Source organism: Strongylocentrotus purpuratus, unplaced genomic scaffold (assembly GCF_000002235.5).
Source record: "Strongylocentrotus purpuratus isolate Spur 01 unplaced genomic scaffold, Spur_5.0 spur5_scaffold_19, whole genome shotgun sequence".
NCBI classification, from domain to species: Eukaryota; Metazoa; Echinodermata; class Echinoidea; order Camarodonta; family Strongylocentrotidae; genus Strongylocentrotus; species Strongylocentrotus purpuratus.
In genome coordinates, this window is record NW_022145604.1 from 2,697,628 (window position 1) to 2,724,016 (window position 26,389).

General features: G+C 38.8%; 1 protein-coding gene across 2 annotated transcripts in view; it reads left to right on the forward strand.

Moving 5' to 3' along the window:
* Positions 1-19,591: 19,591 nt before the first annotated feature.
* LOC100888329 (vascular endothelial growth factor receptor 1) overlaps positions 19,592-26,389 on the forward strand; it is a 59,699-nt gene continuing 52,901 nt past the window's right edge. Inside the window, exon 1 of one of the 2 annotated variants that reach the window (XM_030990033.1) lies at positions 19,592-20,306. In XM_030990033.1, the coding sequence (XP_030845893.1) occupies positions 19,898-20,306 (409 nt within the window). In that variant the 5' untranslated portion in view covers positions 19,592-19,897. The remainder of the gene's footprint in view (positions 20,307-26,389) is intronic. The other variant, XM_030990034.1, reaches the window with a different exon arrangement.

Sequence of the window (26,389 nt, forward strand, 5' to 3'; positions counted from 1 at the left end):
GGGGGGGGGTAAGGTCAACTTTTTTAGGTCAGTCATGGGAATTTTTTTTTTCCAAAAGGGGAGGGTTTTAGGGAAATTTAGGGGGGGTTTACACACAAAAAAAATACCAAAGGGGGGGTTTAACCCCCCCCCCCCCCCCTGTGTACGCGCCTGCCTGGGCCTGTTTCTTTGAACTCTGCAGTTATACGAGACATTAAAACCGTATAAACGGACGTACATCGAATTTTACAATTTGTCTTCATAAGATAGTAAAGTACTGTCCCAATCATGAGGGAAATTAACATCAGAAGGCGGGGTGGTTTACCCAAGCTATTTTCGATTAATACAATAGTTTCTCTTCACATGCATCTTATTCATGGTGTCTTCAAGAGGGAACTCGGCCTCCCCACCTGCTATGAATGTGATATTTTGAGGGGATTGGTATCTGAGTAAAGTTCGATGTTTATGGATTTTCTTTTCATTCAGAGGCAATCTTTCTTCAATTTCTCGACGAAGTTATAGGATGTTATGCTATCTTCTACGAAAGAGGCATGTTTAATTAATGAAGGGGTGGCAAGGAATCCCGGACCCCAACCCCCGCCCCCACACACACACGCACACACCCACACACACACACACGCACACACACACACACACACACACACGCACACACACACACACACACACACCCGCCTCTCTCTCTCTCTCTCTCTCTCTTCGTCAATTCCCAGTAAACTGGAACGTGATGGCGCCATTTTCCTCTCCACTGGTGTGTTCGAGCAATCGCTTAACTTTAATCGATCAAACAAAATGCACACAGACTAGACCACTGCAACATGCGAAGGACCGTTACTGCCACATGATCATCTCTTCAAACTATTTATGCACATCGCATTATCTCCCTGGTTGTAATGTAAGTCTTGTCGTTAGAAACAATATTCAGAGATCTGTTCTTGGAACTCATCTCCGAAGCCAAGTGAGTGTTCGAAAAATAGCCGTCTTTTTAAAGAAAATTGATATTTTAAAGGTACAGAACATTCATAGAAGACAAACTCAAATCACTATGAGCTTGGTATCAGTACGAGCATGAAGAAAGAGAGCATGGAATTATTTATGATATTAAATGCGAATTTGGATGATGGACAATGGAATTTAAAGTAATGCAAGGAATACAAACAGGATTTTTTTCCCCCTCAAAATATTTTTTTTTTTAAAGTCTATATTTTATAAATCAATATGCTTCTTGAGAAATAATTACGCTGACTCGAATGCTCACACTCACGGAGTACTAACACCACGGAGAGCTGTGCAAAGATCTACATTTATGCAGTGGTGGACTGAGCGAGTGCGATGAAGCGATGCCCCATTTCATGCCAAACCAGCCTTCTTGGTCGATTTGTCAGTCGATCACATCGGCACCTTCATTTCCCACTGCTCACATTCCAAGTAATAGCTTTATCACTTGGGAAATGAACGGTGGCGTATCCAGGAATTTGGAAGAAACCGGGGGCGTCCTCTGGCTCTTTCTTGGAATAGGCTACCTTTAATACTCAGGCAATCATCATCTGTCTCTTCATTCAAAAACGGACTTGAAACATTTCTTTTTTGTAATCCAGATTTTTAGGATTCTGTAAGTTTACATTTTGTGTAGGATTCTTCTTGTTGCAAGCGCTTTGGGCCGCTCTGGGAAAAGCGCAGTATATAAATAATAATAATATAATAATAATTTGTGAGTTAACTTTACATACATGCAGGCGCGGATCCAGGATTTTCCAATAGGGGGGGGCCGGAAATTTGGAAAGTGTGCAGACCACAACTCAACATATCAATACTGACAAGGTCATATCAGAAGCACCATACAGGTACAATTTTTGACATTTTCATCGGGGGGGGGGGGGGGGGGCTAAAGCCTCTTTCATGACAAAAGTTTCATTAAATTATTAGAGAAAGAAGATGATTCGTTGTTATATTCTCGACTCTAAAATAATCCTTGTCTGAATTCAGTTTTCCCCCGCCCGCGCGTAGCGCGTAATTTTCGGACGCTTTATTAAATTATGAGAGAAAGAAGACCATTCGTTGTACCATTCTCGACTCTTAATCCTTGTTTGAATTCAGTCTTTCCCCTTCCCGCGCGAAGCGCGGCAGCTTTGACGTTTCATTAAATTATTAGAGAAAGGAGAGGATTCGTTGTACCATTCTCGAATCTCGATCCTTGTCTGAATTCAGTTCCTCCCCCCCTCCCGCGCGAAGCTTTAACTTTCCATAGTTTAATGATATTGTTAGAGGAAGAAGATGATTGGTTGTTCCATTCTCGACTGTCCTACTTGTAGCTACCTGCTCCCTCTATATAGAAAACTTCCCCAATCGGTGTCTGTTGGTCCCCTCTTTTTCTTACGTTAAATGAGAGCTGAGTTAATGAGATAGCCACCTGTCACAGTGACCTTGCTGGCTCGCTTGGTGGTCTAACCCCTTCTGGCTGAAGTAGTAAAGCCTGCCTTTAATCCTTCACTGAATTCAGTCCCCTCCCCCCTCCCGCGCTAAGCGCAGAAGCTTAAAGGTAAAGACCAGTTATGGTCATCATGCGATTGCATTGTGAAAGAAACGTTGTGGAATCGATCAGAAAAGGTTGATCATCTAGCATCTAGCATCTGCAAGGTTCTGGAATCATCAAAATGATAAGAAATTCGGCCCATTCTTCGTAAAGTTACAAGCACTATACACAGAAAGATGTATATGGGACTACCCTATATCTCTCACAGACCATGAGAGAAACAAATTTACCAAATATATGAATTAGTAGGCGGTTTCCCGGCAAATTTTTTATCATCATGTATTAGTCAAAACATATTCTTTCACATGATTTGTAATGAGAGCTTCCATTTCATTTTTTGAAATTGGGGCGTTACCAATACTGGTCTTTACCTTTAACGTGTCATTAAATTAATAGAGAAAGAAGACGATTCGTTGTACCGTTTTCGACTTGTCAGAATTTTCAAAAATATTTCTTTGTCTGCTCCTTTTTTGTTATATATCCTCTTACTGCCCCTACCGCCCTTGGCTACACGCCTGCTTTAAAGGGAGCATGAAGCAATCATGATTGTGATAGCACACAATTAGGTTAGTAGAAACGAAAGAGAAAAAAAGATCTATTACACCAACCATGGATAAATCACGGCCGGGAGCGTCATATCATATCATATCATATCATAGTTTTGTGTTATCGGGCGAGGGCCGGGGCGTAGCGACCAAGCGAGATTTTGCAATGTTGAATGCTGAAATTATGCATTCTAGAAAATCCCTAAGCCCAATAATTCTTTCCGCTATATGTCTTTCTAGCTGTATTTTTAAATTTCCAGGGCGACGTGTCCCCCTATCGGGCCCAGGATCGCCGCCCCTGCCCCTGTCCATGTACTTGTGTGTTGGCTAAGTCAGTAGAGCGTCCGCCTCACAACCGGGAGGTCGAGGGTTCGAACCCCGACCGCGTCATATCAAAAGACGTTAAAAGACCTTGTTTGGCGTTCAACAATAAGAGATAGAGCAATGTCGATCTGGCGCTGCTCAGTGGCTGCCGGGCTCACGATCAATTGGGCAAAAAGAATTTCCATTTTCGGTCTAACTTAATAAAAGATTACAAAATATGGACTATAAAAGATTATTATTATTATTATTATTATTATTATTATTATTATTATCATTATTATTATGATTATATGCTGCTTAATGGTACGGGTATTTCCACATACCCATGTATTGTCCAACTCATATTGTCGAAGCTTGGCTTCACATATGTATACTACTCTCGATCACATTATAACACCGGCTTTTAGCCCTGCGGCCATGATAAGCATTGAAGCAATCTATCTCTTCCTACCGGGTACCCATTTATTTCACCTTGGTGAAGGATGGCAAATGTAGATTGATGTTTTGCCGAAGGACATTCGCGCTGTGGCAGGGGTTCGAACCCTAATATTTAACTCTTTGTTAATAGTGCGTTTATTTATCCAATAATCAAACTACATAGTCTCCATCTATATTAGTTTATTTTACACAAGGTCGCAGCCACCGTCTATTAAAGTCTAAATGACGAGACGAAATAGTAATGACGGCAATTTCTAATGACAGTTATTGAATATGGTTGAAGACATAAATATCTACAAATTCAAGTTGGAAGATTGTTTTACAAGTTTCATCATTTTTTTTTTTTTTGTGGATTTGATTTGATTTATTTTTCACTCAAATATCCACAAATTAAATGACATATATAAACCATACAATAATACAATATATAATAGAACAAATGAATTATACAAGTAACGAAATACTGACAAGTATGTTCGTAATCAAATAAGTTTACAGAGTACATTCAAGTTTGAGAATAAAACAAAATATTTTATAGAGAGGGGGAAAAAGGGAACCTCAGAAAAGCTAGGTTTGTTGAGCGAGATTCCCAGTATAAATCCAATAATGGACCATCAACAACGTGCATCAAAATCTGCACATGTCCGCTCCCAGAGAAACCAGAGACCCCGCCCCCCCCCCCCCCACTCAGAGGTCGGAATGACCGCATGCGTGTTGCCAAAATGTCCGGTAAAGGGGTACTTTTCGTGCGACAAAGTCCGGCCCGAGAATTTAAAAAAAAAGGGGTGTATTTGACTTTTCACCCGGAGATTTCTTTAAAAAGGGGGTGTTTTTCATTTTTTCTCTCATCTCTTTGGACTCCTGAGAAATTATTCCGAATTTAGGGGGGTACATTGAGCATTTTTCCTGATTTAGGGGGGTCTCCAAGGCAGGAAAAGCCCGCAAAAAGCCCGCGAAAGTGGGGTTCGGAAATGTTGGCAGTCCTCAGATAGGGGGTGCTTTCAAAAAGAGGGTACGAGCATATGCGTACCCTAAATAACACTGAGTGGGGGGGGGGGGCCGGGCCAGAGACGCGCGAACCCACCCGCCCGCGCCAGATCCTCGTGTCTCCCCCGCCAAGGCCAAGGCCAAGGATATGAGTGTACCTGTACTTTTAAAATCAAATTCATCATTTGCAGACATGCAGGGTACCATTTTTAATACCTTTTGTAGATGTGATGCATGCAACAGAACGTTAAAAGAAAATACATCAATAAGTGCCACGTGATACTATAAATTCTCATGACAAACAAAGAAAATATGAAATCCGTTTCATTTTTTAAATCAATCACTCTATATTGTTTGCACGACATACAGCCAGCAAGAATAATTTTTTGGTACGTTTTATTTTTATCCGTAGTATTTAAAATATACAGTTGCATATGAAGTTGGAATACATGTTCTTACCTCTCATCCTGAATAAACCTCCGACAATATGATTTATAAGTTTGTGACTTCTCATAACCTTATAGATCAATCTTTTACCTTTTTAGATTGATCAATAAAGTTCGGAGAAGATATTAACTTTATACAAACCATATTGGCGGAACCATTTCATGAAAAGGCGAAGGACAAACTTATTCCAACTTTACGAGGAAAAGTGCAGAAAACCAAAGAGGGAAGGGCGAGGAAAATTCATGTCCACTTGTCGATCCTGAACCCTGTAGCTTGTGATTTATCCACTAGACCACAGCACCTTAGCTCTAAACCGTGTGAGTCAAAAAAAAAGTTTACACCTAGAAAATGGCTAATTATTTTAAAGATCATCTATGGACAGTAAATTATTATACATCTTATGAAAGAGTGTTATATCCCAAATCATTTGGTATCTTTTTTGTGTGGTATGTGTTCACGCTTAATAAAGAGAAGGTTGGAATCTGGGAAGAGGTGAAAAATAATTTGTGAGCATTACTCATTCTTATTATGCAAGTGTGGAAGAACATCAGTTAAGACATGTTCCCTGAAAAGCTTGGCTCTTCAAATGCCTTCATATTCTAAATATACATGTAACATCGTAACAATCGGGGGCCGGCTTTTTACGCCACGTGTTCGTGTAGTCCCATATACATCTTTCTGTGCAAGTGTTTGTAACTTTACCAAGACTTGGCCACATTTCTTATCATTTTGATGATTCCAGAACCTTGCAATACACACAAATTCTTATATGCTAGATGATCAACCTTTTCTGGTCGGTTCCACACCGTTTCTTTCACAATGCAATCGCATGACCAGAACTCAACTTCATCTTTAAATGAACAGGAGGCATTGTTTGCAAGGGTGCAAAAATCGACTTGCGCCAAAGTTGCTTATGTGATGTATTAAAGTAATAGAGGATGAATTAAATGTATCAAATAAGATGCATTGCATAGGATTTTTGCAGAAGCAAAGTCACACACACATACATTTGATATTTGATATTGTGTTAAAGCCTCTTTCATGACAAAAGTTTCATTAAATTATTAGAGAAAGAAGATGATTCGTTGTTATATTCTCGACTCTAAAATAATCCTTGTCTGAATTCAGTTTTCCCCCGCTCGCGCGTTGCGCGTAATTTTCGGACGCTTCATTAAATTATGAGAGAAAGAAGACCATTCGTTGTACCATTCTCGACTCTTAATCCTTGTTTGAATTCAGTCTTTCCCCTCCCCGCGCGAAGCGCGGCAGCTTTGACGTTTCATTAAATTATTAGAGAAAGAAGAGGATTCGTTGTACCATTCTCGAATCTCGATCCTTGTCTGAATTCAGTTCCCCCCCTCCCGTGCGAAGCGCGGAAGCTTTGACTTCTCATAGTTTAATGATATTGTTAGAGGAAGAAGATGATTGGTTGTTCCATTCTCGACTCTTAAAGGCACACTGTCCAACGTGTAGCTACTTGCTCCCTCTATATAGAAACTTCCCCAATCGGCGTCTGTTGGTCCCCCATGATCCTCTTTTTCTCATGTTAAATGAGAGCTGAGTTAATGAGATAGCCACCTGTCACAGTGACCTCCAGTGTGTAAAGTCAGTGCGGGCCGGATTTTGTGTATTACGGGCCGGACTTTGTTGCGTGAAAAGTTACCCTTTATCGGAGATTCCCGGAGTGGGAGGGAGGGGGGGGGGGGGGGGGGCTTTCTTTTTTTTTTTCTCCTTTTTTTCTCTCTTTCTGCTTCTTTTCTCTTCTTTCTTTTCTCTTCGCTTTTCTTTTCTCTTCTCCTTTCTTTTCTCTTTTCCTTTTTTCTTCTCTTCTTTCTTTTTTTCTCTTCTTTTCTTTCTCTTTTTTTTCCTTTTTTTGCGCCGCCAATAGGGGGGGCCGCGGCCGTTTCGGCCCCCCTGGATCCGCCACTGTACATGCATGCTATATTTTTCAGGTGTGGGTCTGAACATTTAAAGATTTTTTAGTCAGACGTGAAAGAATAATTCAAAAGCTATTTTTAAACGGCTTTTCAAGACCTACATATTAAAGATAAATTTGCTGAAAATCATGATCATGCAATTGAATTGTGAAAGAAATTTCTAATCAAATCTAGAACATAAGGGCACTTCAGGAACACTCCTTTTCATTAGACATTGCAACTATAATGATTCTAACTCATAAGAAGAAGAGGAATGAGAAAGATCAGATTTTACATGACACAGGCTTTATAAGACCTCTACCCTGCCTTTTACATCAACATCGCATGCCATTAGGGGTACCCCCACCATGGTTTTATTTCCTTGTATTTATATGGTGTTCACATTGTTTTAAACTGGAAATAAATGAAATTGAACATCCGGAGGACACGATTCAGAATCAAACACAGAGATCCCCCATCTCCTTATAAGGGATTGAACCATACACTTCTTTTGAAGAGATAGAGGTGATCGGTGATTGGATGGAACCCCAACTCCGGGATCAGAGGGACCGCATTCATGTTCCCTAAACGTCCGGTAAAGGGGTACTTTTCACGCAACAAAGTCCGGCTCGTCGTAATACACATTAAAACAAATCGACCCGTATTGACTTTACACACCCGACGTAGGGGGTGTGTTCAAAGGGAGGGATTTTTTTTTTTGGGGGGGGGGGGAGGGTGGAACCCAACAACAACATCGACAACAAAGACATAAAATATTTGTTCATTTTATTTCTGTGTGATGAACTCAGTTATTAATGAATGAGATATTTGGGAGGGCAAGATTAATCATAGGTACATGGGATAAGTGTCCCTGCCACCCCCCCCCCCTCCCCCGGTCTGGTTCTACCACTGAAGGAGGACCTGAGGGTGAGCGGTGCTTCTGCAAACACGATGAAACGGGTGTGCTGTGCAATACTATACTAGCACCATGGACCTTTGTATTAGGTCCATGCTAGCACATGCTTTATTTTTGGGAATTCAGTGATGGGATTTACTTCACGTTTAATAAAGAGAAGAGATTTTCTACTGAAAGAGTGAGCGGAAACGGAACACCGAGATGAATGGCCAAAAAAGTCAATACAAGATCCACAGTGGCAAAGAAATCATTAAACGTGTGATCCTAAATATATCTTTGTTTTCCAAGAAGCGTTTACGTCCCGGCCCCAGACTCATTATTTAGGGTACGCATATGCATGTTCCCTCCTTTTGAACCCCCCCCCCCCCCCCCGAATAAGTCCGGTGTGAATAAAGTCAATAAGGGACTGATTTTTGTGTACTACGAGCCGGACTTTGGTGCGTGAAAAGTACCCCTTTACCGGACATTTTGGTAACACGCATGGTATCCCTCCGTTCACGGAGTGGGGGGGGGGGGGGTTACGTACACATTTTATGACAAAATGAATACACCAAAGGGAAACAAGCAGTGATTTTGATCACATATGTTATCATGAATAAAGAATTAATTAAATAAACATTGTCATTTTGCCTTTCCTCAACGATAAACAACTGTGGATCACATTGTAAATGATTCGAATCCCCGGCACGCCACTAATGTCTTTTTAGAAGACATTAATTAACATTTGCAGATCTTCATCCAGGATACTTCCTCCATGTGCACGACAGGAAGAAATTCCGGAAAGCCTCGAACACCTTGTCATGGGATCTCGGCTATCAATGATGGGATAGGCCTACCTTTTTGTTAAGCGGAGTTAATATTTTTTCTAGTAAACGCTCTACCTGTATATTATGAATTCATCATCTATTGTTTCAATTCCTTATAATTTTTAGTTAAATTGTGAATATCAGAATTCACAAAAATATCACGAAACTGTTTAGGGGGCTTCCCCCAAACTGAACAGGATTTAGGCTTCTAACAGATTTAATTGGGCCATTGTTATTATTTACGACCATTTCTAATCATATAATTTTGTTCAAGGACTCATAGAATACGAAATAGCTATGCTCACACTGCGTGACTGGCATGATCCCAATTGCCAATCATCTTCAAAATGATCAATATTATGTTTCTTTTAATATATGAAAGAACATTTTAGTTTAATATTTATTTGAAAATCTACATTATGACTAGTGTCCTTTATTTTTTGCTGACTATACGGATTGAGAAAATGTCTCCCAAGTTTGACCTACATAGTGTTGGTCGGACGCTTTAAATAATCTTGACGTTGGGTGATCTTTTACAGTTTACAAATTCAGCAAAAATATCACAGAGAAAATTGGCCGTCGAAAACTAATGGTTAGACGTTGTGCTTTATCCCCATAAATAAATCATACGCCTTCGTAAGAATGTCAGAAGCCTTAATTAACGTCAGTATAAAGACGTCTGGCATCGATCAAATGTGTTCTGTTGGCGTTTATGGAATCACACTCAGTAGGTTAAAGGGAAAGCCGGTCTTGATAGCAAAGTACTCAGATGAAAGCAGAAGAAACAGAAAAGTAGTCAGCTGAAAGTTTGAATGAAATAGGACGGCAAAATGAGAAAGTTGTGATCTTTTAAAAAGTTGTTATCACTACAATTATGTATAGGCTCTTCGAATTGGCCCAATCGGTAATATCTCTGCATGTGAAGCAGTGGCGGACAACTATCAACTTTATTCAAATCAATCGCAACTCTATATGAGATGGGGCCCAGGACTTCACCCTGACCGAAGATAGTCTATCCTCAGTCTCTTAACAGTAATACTTAATCCATTCAATAGTATGAACCGACCTCGGGAAAAGGGGGCTACTGGAAAATCCTTCCTTGGCAGTATTATCATATAGGGAGTCCAAAAGCAAGATTCTCGATGGGGATCAGACAGCTGTTGAAGAAGAAAAAAGTTCGACCCGTACCAATATTTTCATGTTGTGTACAGCCATATCCTCGACCAAACATTACCCCCCCCCCAAAAAAAAAGGGGGGGGGGGATATGGGGTGGTAAACTGAAAGAAAAGCGGAGAACACTGCAATATGGGATATCTCCTCACATTTTAAACAAAATATCTAAATGGCCCCACTCCGAGAACACTGCTCTCTAACACCCCCCCCCCCCCCCCCCCCCAGCGTACGGAGTACATTCAGTGATGTACGACCGTGGAGGCTGAGTGGCAGCAATAATTAGCACTTGGTAATATTGATCGGATGACCCTCATCCACAACGAAACTACCGAGGGAATAATATATCATTTAGATAATGGACCCAAAGCCCGGCGGGCCGTGTCAAAGACGGAATTAACCCTGCCGTATCTAAACCGTTCTCCATTATAACAAGAAAATCCCCGAATGGATGCGCTTTTCAATCCCCACTCACTAGAGACAAGATGGATACTGGGTTCGCAGTGTGATCACACGCATGCATCGTTGTCATTGGTTTAACACTTAACGCAACAGCTATATAGTTCTTAATGGTTTATAAGAAAAATAAAATCACAGAATGTACGGTTTGGCATAAGTTGATCTAGATCTTGTCAGTTGGCATTGAATACGGTTGTCAAGAATTTGAATGGGTATTACAGCTAGAAGTTGATTACAGTAGGCCTAAAGCATTTTTGTTCTTGCAGTTTTTAACGTCGATTTTCACTGTATGATATGTAACATGTACGAGATACTGTATCTCGGAGAAAAGTTTCAGATTTCCCACTGTAGAAAATATCCCGAACGTTCCAAGAAAAATAACCAGCTTTCTGTATAGTAAACAGAAAGGTAATGAAAATTCGTATCGCGTTTCGAATAGCCCTAAAGCGTCAATTCAGGTAATATCTGAGGAATTCCATATTCATTTATTTATTTATTTATATCTGACGTTTGTAGCACATTTTCACTTTAAGTGGTGGTCTTTCTTGACTGTGCTCATTGTTCGGTAACAACAAATGTAATAACAATCATGAATATAAACCCATAACTTACAGTAAGAGAACAAAAAAAAATACAGAAAAAAATTAAATACATTTATTTATACAAATTCTTTGGTATCCTCGTAATAAATGTGGATTTTTCAACAACGTATTGTTACATATTTGTTTATACCGTATAGCATGTATAGGCGGGAATCTGTTTTCTTAATGAAAATAACCTCATTTAGAAGCTCATAAACAAACATACCATTTTTACCATCCATAATAATGTTGATTTTCTTCACCAAAGGCGAGTATATTTCAAAAGTTCAACGGCATCCAAAATTTACTGGCGCGTTGCGTTTTTATAGAATTTGAGGCAACAATTCTTACAAACTACCCAACTAATACTCTGACTACGAGGAATACCTATTAAAAACAACAACAAAATATTTTCATTTGTCAGTCTTATCCAACTGCTTGGCGAGGCAGGGCGGCACACAAAGATTTTATAGAAAAAGACGTGATTTCAAAGAAACAAATTTAATTTTATGACCCCAAGCCTTGAAGGGAAATTCGAGCTGTCGTGTCTATTCATACATGGTGCATTGTTGAAAATATATATGCATTCCGTGAAAAAGCGGATTTAATAGCGACCTACTTAATTCACGTCTATGAATGATTTCATATCATATGCCAACACCGTGTATTTAGTTTCTCTCTCTCTCTCTCTCTCTCTCTCTCTCTATCTCTCTCTATCTCTCTCTCTCTCTCTCTCTCCATCCCTCCCCCATTCCCTCTCCTTCTCTCTCTCTCTCTCTCTCTCTCTCTCTCTCTCTCTCTTTTTCTCCATCCCTCCCCACTCCCGCTCTCTTTCTCTCTCTCTCTTTCTCTCTCTCTCTTTCTCTCCATCCTTCCCCCACTCCCTCTCGTTTTCTTTTTCTTTCTCTACCTCCATCTACCCTTCCCCTCTCTATCTCTACCTCCTCTCCCTCACTCTCTTTTTTAATCTCTCTCTCTCTCTCTCTCTCTCTCTCTCTCTCTCTCTCTCTCATTCCCTTCCTCCTCCTCTCTTTAAGTTCCTTTTCTTTCTTTTCCGCGTTTTGTTCATCTTATTACCATTCAATGAGTAACATTAGCGCTATACTGTCGAAACTACATACTCCAACTTACAAGGTAAGATAATCATGAAACTAGGTCTAAAGATGTCACACAAAACTGAGTTTTTATAAAAGGAAACGAATTTTATATACAACACGAAGTTGTTTATAAAAGGGAACGAATTTTCATAAATTTAATACATTTATATTCACGTGAACATGATTTTCGCGAAGTTTGACTAAGAATATAAAATAATCTGCTCAGAGAGTTGCCTTCAAACTGCGCTCGAACTATCCACATGACCACAAAGAAATCACACGAGCTTTTCCTCTCCATCAGTGGCATAGATAAGGGGTATGCCCCCTCCCCATCAAATGACAAACAAAGGAGGGGGCAGGCCCCTCCCTTACCCTCACCCTACGCAATAAATTACTATACTACCTGAGGTCAGATTGATATATCTTGTCTTACTTATTTATTTGTGACTAATTGTATTTTTTATCATTTTTGTTCGTATCTTGTATTATACTGTTCACCACATCGCACTCTAGTATTAAAGCATTGTCAAAAGCAATAATGAAACCACCGTGGTAGAAATACCTTAAATTAAAACAATTCTCCCCCTCCATCCCCCCTCTCCCCCCCCCCCTCTCTCTCTCTCTCTCTCTCTCTCTCTCTCTCTCTCTCTCTCTCTATCTATCTATCTATCTATCTATCTCTCTCTTTCTCTCCATCCCTCCCCCCCCCCCACTCCCTGTCTTTATCTTTCTTTATCTATAAAACAAAATAAATAAATAAATAGCCTTGTTGGTTCACATTCACTGAATGTGACTGGCGCCCCTCTCTCGATGCAGCTTTCCCCTAAATCTCGTAAAATCTGGACCCATGCTACGCCAGAATTTCAAGGAAAAATTAATGACACGTAACGAGAACGTGTAATCGGAGATGAGGATGACATTGAAGAGGATCCGCTATTCACGCCTCAACACGGCTGACCGAAGGATGGTATTAATAAAAAATGTTATGTGGAATTCCAGTAAATATGATTATTCTGTTTACTACTACTACTACTATTACTACTATACTACTACTGAATAATAGCTATTTTAGCGCACATTTATCCACTCAGGGGTGTTCAATGTGCCTTCAAAGTAATATAATGATTACACTGGCTTTAGCCCAACTGCCATAAGGCGCCCAAAACATTCAAGGAATACATTCCTACCATGAGCATGCCCGTTTACTTCACCTGAGTGGAGAGTGGCGAATGTAGATTAATGTCTTATCAAAGGACATTGTAAAGTATTGTGTTGTGTTTTGTGCATTCTTACAGGGAAGGTTGAGTTCTGGGGAGAAGTGAACGATTATTTGAGAGCGTTATCATTGTTATTATGCAAGCGTGGAAGAACATCAGAGAAAAATGTTCCCTGATCAGCATGGCTCTTCAATTACCTTCATATTCTAAATATGACAAGTAACAGCTTTAAAATGAAACCCGATTTTTATGCCACATGTTTGTGTAGTCCGATATATATATTTCTGTGTTGTTGTTGTTGTTTGGTATTATCGGCGTTTCATTCTTTTTTAGAATATTTACGCCTTTCACTTTTTTTTTTTTTTTTTTACTATTTGTAAATTCGTACTCTTCTCTTTTTTGGGGGATAATATAATCTCAGATCTACTGGTCCATGAAAACCCCTCACCGCAATTGGCACCTTCCTGCCAGACCGGCAGGAACGTGAACTGTGTACAGTGCTTGTTACTTTACTGAGACTGGGCCAAATTTCTTATCATTTTGATGATTCCAGAACCTTGCAGTACACACCAATACTTATATGCTAAACGAACAACTTTTTATGATTGCACACCGTTTCTTTCACAATGCAATCGCATGACCAGAACTCAACTTTATCTTTAAGCAGGTTCCGCGACAGGATCCAAACCGCGAACCATTGTGATCCACAGTCTTGTGACGGATCCATTAGACCAAGGCACCTCTCATTATCATAATCAATGCTGGAACATTCAATAGAGAGGCAATATTGTGTCTTTTTGCCAAACAGACAATGGGTGCGTTCAATCGAATTTTCGAAGCTAGAATCACAAACATGAATCACAATTCAAAACGCCGTTACAAAAAGCAAGGTCACTGCGGTTTGCGTTCAAGCGATTTTTCATCAACGCTGATTCTAGCTCATTGCGAGCCAAACCACTGCGCATCACACTGCGCAGTATGGCCCAGGAACTTCGGCGCGCGCTTTCTGGAATTGTTTACGGCCGACTGTCGACTACTGTTTTGAGCATAGATCGCAATAATAAGACAAAGAATGAGAAGGTGATAGAAGGAAGAAACAAAGAATAACATAAGGAAAGACAGAAAGATAAAGTCGATAGAATGATTAAAACAAAGAATAACATAAGAGAAGGTGAAAGAAGGAAGAATCGAAGAATAACATAAGGAAAGACAGAAAGACAGAAAGAGAGAGTGATAGAATGCTTAAAACAAAGAATAACATAAAAGGTGATAGAAGGAAAAAACAAATCATAACATAAGAATAGAAGGAAGAAACAAAGAATAACAAAAGAGAAGGTAATAGAAGGAAAAAAACAAAGAATAACATAAAAATAGAAGGAAGAAACAAAGAATAACAAAAGGAAAGACAGAAAGAGAATGTGAAAAAAGGAAGGAACAAAGAATGACATAAGGAAGAACAGAAAGAGAAAGTGATAGAATGATTAAAACAAAGAATAACATAAGAGAAGGTGAAAGAAGGAAGAATCAAAGAATAACATAAGGAAAGACAGAAAGAGCAAATGATAGAATGATAAAAACAAAGAATAACATAAGAAAAGGTGATAGAAGGAAAAAAAACAAAGAATAACATAAGAATAGAAGGAAGAAACAAAGAATAACATAAGGAAAGACAGAAAGAGAAATTGATAGAATGCCTAAAACAAAGAATTACATAAGAAAAGGTGATAGAAGGAAAAAACAAAGAATAACATAAGTATAGAAGGAAGAAACAAAGAATAACATAAGGAAAGACAGAAAGAGCAAATGATAGAATGATAAAAACAAAGAATAACATAAGAAAAGGTGATAGAAGGAAAAAAACAAAGAATAACATAAGAATAGAAGGAAGAAACAAAGAATAACATAAGGAAAGACAGAAAGAGCAAATGATAGAATGATAAAAACAAAGAATAACATAAGAAAAGGTGATAGAAGGAAAAAAACAAAGAATAACATAAGAATAGAAGGAAGAAACAAAGAATAACATAAGGAAAGACAGAAAGAGCAAATGATAGAATGATAAAAACAAAGAATAACATAAGAAAAGGTGATAGAAGGAAAAAAACAAAGAATAACATAAGAATAGAAGGAAGAAACAAAGAATAACATTAGGAAAAACAGAAAGAAAAAATGATAGAAGGAAAAACAAGGAATAACATAACGGAACAGGCCACGATGGTATAGTGAACGCAAATTGCATGCAAAGCGGGCGCGCGGTTTTTCCCAAACCGGAAGAGGCTTCGTCATACAATCATGATTGAGAACTCCGTCCGTTCAATCGAATTTTAGCGACCGTGATTCTTTTGAATCATGATACAAAACGCATCTTTTTCAGCGTTTCATGTTTGTGTTTTCAAACACGTTTATTTTTACGACCGACGAAAAAATCGCTTGAACGCATTGCGTTTTAAACTAAACGTCTTTAGAAACCGTGATTCTAGGGTGAAAAAGTGTCGATTAAACGCACCCAATATGAACAAGAATATTGTGAAAATCAAACATTGCAGACATGATTTTGCTTTAAAGAAGCATGACCGCAAAGATGATTGAAAAATCATCATTAGCATATAGCTTGTCCAGGGGCGGATCTAGGGGGAGGGGGCACAGGGGACACGTGCCCCCCCCCCCCCCGGCCCCAAAAAAATCATTAAAAAAATTTAAAAAAATTAGTGCTCACTACCCCTCCCCCCCCCCCCTTATTCAGCGGCTGGCCTGAGTCGTTGCAATTTTTTGGGAACCAAAAAAATAATATATATATATATGTCCTCTTACCCCCCCCCCCCCCCCCCCCCCCGCTTATTCAGCGGCTGGCTGAGTCGTTGCGAAATTTTCGGCCCGATTTAAAAATATTAACTCCCCCCCCCCCCTTGAAAAAAATCCTGCGTACGCTACTGATTTCACCCCATGCAGTTTTGTGCCCCCCCCCCCCGGTAAAAAATTCCTGGAACCGCCACTGTTGCCCATCACCCATTTCCAAACATTGCATTGGCGTGCTGGGTAATGCCATCATGCTTGCTACAGAAAACAGGATATAATAGGGGGGGGTTTAAAAGTTGCCCTTGAGTTAATTTCCTCGAAAGCATTTGCGATAGTGATAAACAAAATTGCTTTTCGAATATCTCAAAAGAGATTCAAGTGAACTCAACAATAGTTTTGAAAGATTTTAACGTCATGCTACACAGCACCTTTTATACTCGACGGGAAATTCCCTTTAAGCGTAATTTCCTCGAAAACATTGTCAGGCTTAACATGTCATTGACATTATCAAGTGTACAAAATGTATTCATCTAGACATGTTTCAGGTAATGTCCTACTTTAAAATTGTGCGGGCTCACATATTACTAAATATTTCATCGAATTACAACAACCAAAACAAAATTATAAGGTAATTGAGTACGTGTTGATAACCTGTCCTGTCAAAATCAATTTTTAATGGCCCTTATCAAGGTCAGTTTTATAACACCGATGGAAACAATGGAAATTCGATTTCAAAATGTCAGTTAATTTCTACGAATTAGATATAAATTAATTACAAGTATTGATATGTAGCATTGAAACCCAGCCTATGTGGATCAAGAGGATGTAAGGCCACCCTCCCTTTCCCCTTTTTAGGAACAGATTCCCCCTCCTCGCGCGCTTAGAGTGCTGGAGATCGAAGATCTGGAAAATAAAATAAAAAACACGTGAGAACATTGCTCAACCCCGATACCTCCCAATAACCAAGTGGAGGATTGGTCCGGGAGTGGTCCAAAATCACACGATAAATATTACCGGTAAAAGATCATGCCGCTTAAAATGCATTTAAACATATTCATAATTACATTTTTAGATAACCAGCCAATTTCTTTCCTATCTTTATAATCATTTCATATTTAGTTGTTAACAGTACTGACTGCTAAGAAAGCATGTGTATCAGTAAGCAGCTAGACGACCGACGGTTTTCAATCCTCTTCAAGAGACTTGGCAATGAAAATTACTGCCTTACCAATAATTGGCTCTAGCGCCCCTACTTGGTTTTGAACCAGGGACAACCGAATTACGAGACCACTGCACTATAAGTAATGTAATCACAGCATAATTACAAAATAGAAATTCCATAGAAAAGCACATACTTGTTTGGTGGAAAAATTGAATGCGTTCGTGTCATCATTTCAGTGTAGCAATTAATAAATGAGAGGTGGGCGGCAATGGATGCTTTTAATGCCATTATTACGCATGAATGCGAATGTTCACATTATTTTGTTTTGGTATCCCGGGTTCGGATTAATTTTCCCGCGTTCTCGCTCATCGTCTCTCATATTCGACGAAAACCCAAGGACATCAAAATAAAGATTTTTTTTGTTGGTTTTCCCGCAGCGACTGAAGCACACAAATTAAAATCATGTCATTTGATTAAGTAAATGGAGGGTACGTAATATTAGGTTGCGTGGTTGGGAGAGATGTTATACCTTAGTCACACCGACATTAGATCGGCACTAGACCGACATTACACCGACATTGGACCGACATTACACCGACGTTGGACCGACATTACAACGACATCGGACCGACATTGGACTGACACTAGACCGACATAAGACCGACACTAGACCGATCAACAACAAAAAATATCTCCCAATCAGTGGTGTAGCATGAATCTATCGCTTGATGGACCATTTGAAAGACTACTGGTCATTTTGTAGGGCCCGGGAGGTGGTCCGGTCAAAATAAATGTCCGTTCTTTTACAATGTTCCCTTCTAGACCCTTTTCTCATCTTTCCTTTATTTCCAATAAGAATCGGTCGATTCGAAGTCAGTTTGGAGTCTGTTTGCTGGTGTGACCGGGGCCCTTGTATTGAGTGTGATTGGCGTTAATGTTCTGCATGTGAATGCGAGTGAGTATAATATATGGAGCATAGTAATTTGCTATGTGCACTTTTCGCTGAAAGTAATGAAATAGTCCATTAAGGGAACCGGTAACTTTGTCTCAGATTCTGAAACAAAATTCTGGATTTAGCTCATGATGCAGTGATAATTATAAACCTTTAGGTCAGTCAGGAACCCCATGACTTTTACAAGCCGATCGCCTGTCTGATTATCAAGATATTTATGATTGGAATTACAAATTTTGAAAACCGTTCGCCTGACGGTTTTAATAACACTACAGTCTATTGGGGAAAACGAGTATGGTAAAACCGGTCACTCAAAGATTTTTACTTTTTTGAGGCACTTCTTGATCATTTTGAAGCGCAATTTTTTTAGGGCTTCAATATTACACCATATCACAGACACCGATAACACGTAGGGCCGTGCATCTCAGATTTAACATTGTTAAACGATCCCATTAAATTGAACGTCTATTAGATTTGAAGTCTATTTAATAAGGGGCCTTCGTTTTGTATAGCTGCTGTCTAGTTAATCCATCAGTATGAGACGGACAATAAAATTCTACATCCTGAGTTAATAGTGCAAAGTTAGGTATAGAACTCACTTTTTTAACGTTTGGTTCCCCCGGTATATTATGCACTTAGACCTTTCTCTCTTTTTTTGGCAGGAACATGCAGGTAACCACCACCCCCCCCCCCCCCCAAAAAAAGGAGAGACTGACATAGAAGTTCCTCAATCATGAATATGAGTTCTTTAATTTAATCCTGCTTTCTATAACGTCATTGTACGCTTCTTACAATAAAGACCTACGACTCTACCCCAACGAAGCCCTGCAAACAGGTTGTCGGTAGAATCATCTTCTAGAATCATTATTCTTCCCCCCAGAATATATATTTTTTGTTTTCTAAGCATATAGAGAGCAGCCCCAGTTTATCGTGCACCTAATTAAAGTATCTGTTATCCTTTTATCATTATATCATTTAATATTATTATCGTTATAATTATTATCCTTATTATTATCATTACTGTTATTATTTTATCATTATTATCTTTATCATTACCATTATTTTCATTACTATTATTATCATCATCATTATTATTATTATTTTATTTTGTATGTGAATGTTTCATTTTGGATGATTTAACTAATGTGTTGGCCCTTTGTAGTGGTGGACACAATATCAAACATTTCAAATTAATCAATTGATCACAGTCATGGATGCAAGTCATGCAACAGATGAAACTGAAACAATCTAAAACCGTAAACACCAAATAATTATAATCCCTAGACGAGAGAGGGCGGTATGATTCTAGGGGGAAATCCAACACTACCAACCAACCAGCACTGCGAGCTACCTGAAAAACAGACTCATCGGAAGTTGCCCGTATAAAACAAAAAGGACGGATAATACCAAAAATAGTGGCACACACTGCACGCGACCAACGCGATTACATCCGCATCTGACACACATACTGTGCACGCATATCCGAAAGCTGAATGAAAAGAGGGGCATGAGCTGAAGTGTTGAAGCATGGAGTGCAGACGACAATCGCCAAAATGACTTTGAAATATGATCGCCCATTCGGCCGACACAGACATTATCATGACCATGGTGACACAGTTTGGAATACCAGGATTAATAATGCAGTAATATACGGACCTAATATTGATAAAGTTAATTGTTGCATCCAGGGACACAGGACTCGCACATCAAGACAAATGCGGAAGAAACGGTATAAACAAAATACAGGAATATATAGCTGCGGGCATTGTATACGGACTACCAGTGACAGAGGTACCAGTGAGGTACGGGGGAGGTCCGGGGGACCGCTCCGATGGTCTGACGGTGGAAGTGGTGGTAGGAGTTTTGTGACGCCGATGACTCGGCCAGCTTCTTTGGGGTCTTCAGACGTTGCGATGATGAATTTGTTATGGAGTTTGCTTCTTCTCGCCACTTTTGCTTTTAGTAAGTCCTTCTCAAAACTTTACACTTTCAGTATATTATTTCAATTGTTGTATGCGTAGAACTAAAAAGTTCGAGTAAACAGTGCGTGTGTATGTGTGCGAGTTAATGATAATATTTCTTTATTTGTGCATGGGCATGTATATGCTCTGATGATTCCCCCGTCCTTCTCGTCAATTATTTCGAGGATGAAGACGAATGAGAAAGGTAGAGAGAGGGAGAGAGAGAGAGAGAGAGAGAGAGAGAGAGAGAGAGAGAGAGAGAGAGAGAGAGGGGGGGGGGGGGGGGGAAGGGAGATAATACATCTATTCATCTCATCAATAATATCTAACATAAACTTCCCAATAAATTGAAAAGAAAGAGAGAAAGAAAAAAACAAGAAATTATAAACCACAGTGATGTGTCTGTCCAAACCTGTTGACTTCGAAGTGGTATCAATTTTCTGATGAGGATCCCAATATATTAATGTGGGCATAGTTTGGCGTATTCAAAATTTATCACAGAAAATCACTCTTGTATATTAAAACAAAAATATGTTAAACACCCAACATTGTACTAGAACAGACTTTTAAAGGTAAAAACCAGTATTGGAAACGCCCCAATTTAAAAAAAATGAAATGGAAGCTCTCATTACCAATCATGCGAAAGAATATATTTTGACTAATACATGATGATAAAAAATTTGCCGGGAAACCGCCCACTTATTCATATATTTGGTAAATTTGTTTCTCTCGTGGTCTGTGAGAGATATAGGGTAGTCCCATATACATCTTTCTGTGTATAGTGCTTGTAACTTTACGAAGAATGGGCCAAATTTCTTATCATTTTGATGATTCCAGAACCTTGCAGATGCTAGATGCTAGATGACTAACCTTTTCTGATCGATTCCACAACGTTTCTTTCACAATGCAATCGCATGACCATAACTGGTCTTTACCTTTAAAAAGATCGAAATGTTGTAACTTTAAAGATACGACAGGCTACTTTGATATAATATCACCCAAACAAACCAAGTATAAGGGAACATTATTTGCCCTATAGTCTAGCAGTATTGACCCAATATCCAAATCTTTTGTTCGTATACACGCAGGTCTATTAAATCTTACGGCAACAGGATATTGAGCGAAATAAAGCCACAGGCCGATTGTTTACTAAAACAATGGTTCTAAAAAACAACACAACGAGGTACTCTGAACTGACTGTAGAACTTGTCTCCCGACAAGGAAAATAGTTTTGAACTTTTTATCACCTGCAAGGTGCTCAGTTTGCAGTGATTGCAATACACGTGGGTTACCATTGTATGTAATATTCAGATGAGCAATTTGATATTTATCTTTTAAAATTTGACCCTAATACCGAACATTTTAAATGAAAAGTTGCACGCAGCATCACAATTTTGTCGAGGTAACATTTGTCAAGGGTGTATACTGGAATCGAGAGCTAAATCGTTTACTACTCCCGTGAATTTGTTACTATATACATGTATATATACTATATACTTACTATCATGTAATTTGATTTGCAATCCACATTTTTTAGTTTTTTTTATATCTAGATCTAGTGGAAATATTGTCTGTGATATATTTTTGAATAGGAGTTTACAAGTATTCATAGAACAGTCAACACCTTCATACATGTAAATCCTAATACATAAATATCCCCCAAGAATTGATAATAATTGATTATAATTTATATCATGCATGGTGAACTGTGAACTCATTTACCGACTCTATCTATCTATCAGGCTATAGTTCATCCAGACGTTGGACAAAGCCCTCCTCATGAAATTTCCATTCTCTTCTGTCTCTAGCTGTCCTAGTCCAAGCGACCGACTCTGCTTAAAGTTAATTGGATGACGAGTTGAGAATACATGGACCGTTAACTCATTCATTAGGTGCAATGGAATGCGAATAGATGTGTCACTTATGATATGAATAATTGAGTTTGTGGTTTATGTCAACTCTGAGTCATAAAACAAACATACATACAAACCCAGTATACATCCTGTATCTAGAGGTTATGGCCCTAGCATGATTCGGGAAAAACAGTACTTACAGATAAACTTGAGTTCTGGTAAAAAAAAGAAAATGAATTTTCACAGAATCTAACGAAACTCACACTGAATGTTCAAGATTACAAATAAATGACATGTGTCAAACAATTTTGGAATAAAATGTATACTGGCTGAGTAATGAGCATTGAAAGATAAGGAAATCAGGGTAGTACTAGCCCCGACACCATGTGTGTTGTCCCATCTTCCTGTGTAAGTGATTGTTACTTTACCAAGACTCTGCCAAATTTATGATGATTTTGATGACTCCAGAACCTTGCATTACACACCATTACTTACATGCTATATGATCAACTTTTCTGATCCATTCCACACCTTTTCTTTCACAATGCAATCGCATTACCAGTACTAAAGTTTATCTTTAACTAGTTCGTACGGATTGATTTGTTGTACAAACAAACAAGGGACATTGAATGTAATTAGGCCTACTTTCTAGGTGTCAACAACTGCAGATTTCCTCTGCTAAGACAGCTGTACTCGAAGCTACGATCATTGCATTGTCATGGTTATAATATCAAAAGCTGAAGTATCTTGTAAGTATTCGCTTTCTTTATAATAATAATAATAATAGCTAGTTCTTATATAGCGCTTTTCAGGACCGGAGGCCCTCTCAAAGCGCTTTACAGATATATATCAGGCTTACCCGCACACAATGTATGCACATTCTCCACTCCCTGGGGAGCATTCTAGCCAGGCGTCTTTTTTTACAAGCGCACACATGCTAATCTCACCACATTAGCTTTCGCATCCTACCGGGTACACATTTACACCTGGGTGGACACTGGAGAGTGGCAAATGTAGATCAATGTACGTACATCATCTTCGCTATAGCAAGGAAAACCTGTAGGGTCCATGGATAGAGCACGGATTTAAGAGCACGCCATGGTTATAGGCTACATGTATGTAGCCCTTTGCCTTTGGAGATTACAAGTAGAAGAAGGAAGAGAATAAGATGAAGAAGGAGAAGATGATGATGTAGAAAAAGAAGTTGAAGAAGAAGAACATGATGATGATGAAGAAGAAGGAGGAGAAGATGCAGAAGAAGAGGCATAAGAAGGAGGAGGAGGAGGAGAAGAAGGAGGAGGAGGAGGAGAAGAAGATGGTGATGATGACGATGATAAAGAAGAAGATGGTGATGATGACGATGATAAAGAAGAAGATGGTGATGATGACGATGATAAAGAAGAAGAAGATGAGGAGGACAAGGAAAAAAGAAGAAGATTTACAAAGCAGGAATTTTGAAAAAGCTATCGTAGAAAAAAAAAGCTTGTCATGCTGAAAACGTGAGAAAGAATCAGATTATTAAATTGTGAACAAGTTTTGATGCACCATCCTTATTGCCTAACTATACATGTACATGTAGGGAGCTTGACTACATCATAAGCAGCCTAAATCATATAAATGATGTTTTCAGCTGCAAATGTCCCCTTTGGTTTGACCTTTCTGATTATAATAATATATGATATTATAATATCATTATATAATGTATTTAATGAACATACAAGGTTGACATTGACTAGAAAAGTATTTGAGTATAACACGAGTCATATATTTAGCGTAAGCAAGGACAGATATTCAATTTTCACAATCGTCATTTTAGATTTCGCCAAACTTTTGTATATGAAATGTACTTTCTTGACCCGGATGTTTCAGTAGTAAGGTCCTTCCTTCCACACCCCATTATACCATAATTTCCTATATTTTGGAAATGACAACTTTTCAAGAAGTAGTGCTGACACTACTGCATACAATTTGTAGTACTATTGGAGTTGTAGTTCTTTTACACCCCTCGTGTTCTCTCTTTCTCTGTCTCTGTCTCTGTTTCTCTCTCATTTTGTTTTTTTTTTTTTTTTTTTTTTTGGGGGGGGGGGGGGGGGGGGGGGGGTATGTGCTCCGTGTTCACCCGTTAAAGTACTGTAGATGTACATGTGCAGTACGTAACCCTTCTATTCTTTCTATTTGTTTAACATCACTTTTCACTGTGCCGCTACAAAAGTAAGGGTTGTTCCTACATGTATATATAGGCCTACTGATTGTTCCGAACATAAATATACATGTTTAGCGTCCCCGCCCGCTTCCTTTTTGGGGGCCGCCTCCTATTTTTTTAAATTAAAAAAAAAAAAAATTAATTTTTTTTTTGTTGAAATTTTGTTTTGATTTTTTTTTTTTAAAGAAAAAAAAACATGAAAAACACTGCTAAAATGGATCTATTTCTGATCGATTGAATAACTGATTAATTAATTGATCGATTTACTTGCTAAATTGAATCCAGTGACCGGGGTATAGTAAGCGCTTTGAGTCAGTAAAGCGCTATTATTATAATGAGAAGACGAGGAGTCATGCTTCATACATTTTGTTATCATCAGTCAGTGTCCTTGCGATCAGTCAGGAAAAAGGGAAGGCTGTCTAGTGTTGATTTATTTCCGGTAAACATGGTGTAATGTGCATGTCATGTGTTAATGTTAGCCAAAATCCTCCCTGCCTGTTTCTGTGCTTCATATCCGATTATTTTCCTGAGTAGTCGCAAACGCACAATCTAGAGATACACCTGTGTTAGTGCCCTTTGGTAAGGCATTAATCCTCATTACCAGGTCCCTCGGAGAGGACCTTTAGCAGTCGGTCGGCTGGTTGCTTACTAACAAGCATTTACGCTTTCTTAGCAGTCAGGTAAAATAACCACCACCACATAATTATACCACATATTACATGTATATGTCTGCGATTTCATCACGATCCGTTTCATAGAGCACGAAAATGTACGTCCACACTATACGATCCAACTGCGATCATAATCTTTGAAGAAATCATAATGCTTATTTTAACAACTTTAATCTTCCTGATTTATGTTTGATTGATTAAATGATATGACCTAATTGAAATCAAGATTTTAGTCCGCTTGAGATTTCCATATACAGTCAAACCTTCTTTAGTGACCACCTGTCTATACAACAAGCATATTTTTTGTTTCCCTTGAAAATGGTTTCTCATTGAAACATGTACTAAAATAACCTGTCTACAAAGACCACTTTTTGTGTTTCCCTTGGGCGGTCGCTGTAGTTGAAATCATGACCAAATCGGCATCGTATCGTAGATAATCGCACGAATAATCTGACGTCACTACTTATTCGGAGCCGACTTGATTTTAATTCCTGTATGGATGCTTGAAAACACTGAAATTTAAGTTTGATTATTAAAATGACTATTCAAAACCTAATTATTATTATTTTACATGTTTGATTGTTCATGAATAAAAGTTGCGAATTCTACCCAAATCGGATAGGCTAGCAGTCAGACCGTTATTGCGCCTTATGCGTAAAGAAACGGTTGCTAATAGAGCGAAGTCTACCTTTTGAAATAAAAAAGCAAAATGCTTTGTGAAATATTATTACAAACAATGACTCAAAGATCGAGGTGCAGTTTGTTTGTTGACAAGACAAATACGCCATTATAAATACAATCGGTGAGTCTAAGAGGGAGTGCTATAAACAGATTTTAATGGCAAAATGATTTAGCCTATTTGTACATGTATAGGCTACTCCCTTACGCTTTACACCATTGCCAATTAGCCCTTGTAGTGGATAAGCCGAAATAGATATTACATAATTAGTAGACGTATGGTACAACCAACAATTAAGGACGACCTCAATTTAAACACTCAAGGCTAATACATTGTACCATGCATGATAAACAGTTATATGATAATGCCATAATCCTAGGTAGTCGTGAGAAACGGGCGGGGAGGGGGGGGGGGGGTGATACACACAAGGCCTGTCAATAGCGGGCTATTTTGGGAACAAGACCAAGATATCTCTGGATATTTTCTCGACCAAATAACCCGCTAATTGCAACTGCGGGCTGATGAAGATGCAAATTAGCTGGCTATAATTTGAGATCGGGCTAGTTAAAGCCCCACTGCACTACTTATAGCTGATTGCGCCCTTTAACAAACAATGCCTAAGTGGTGACCATTGGTCCCCCATGACCCCCTTTTCTTATGTTAATTGAGAGCTGATTT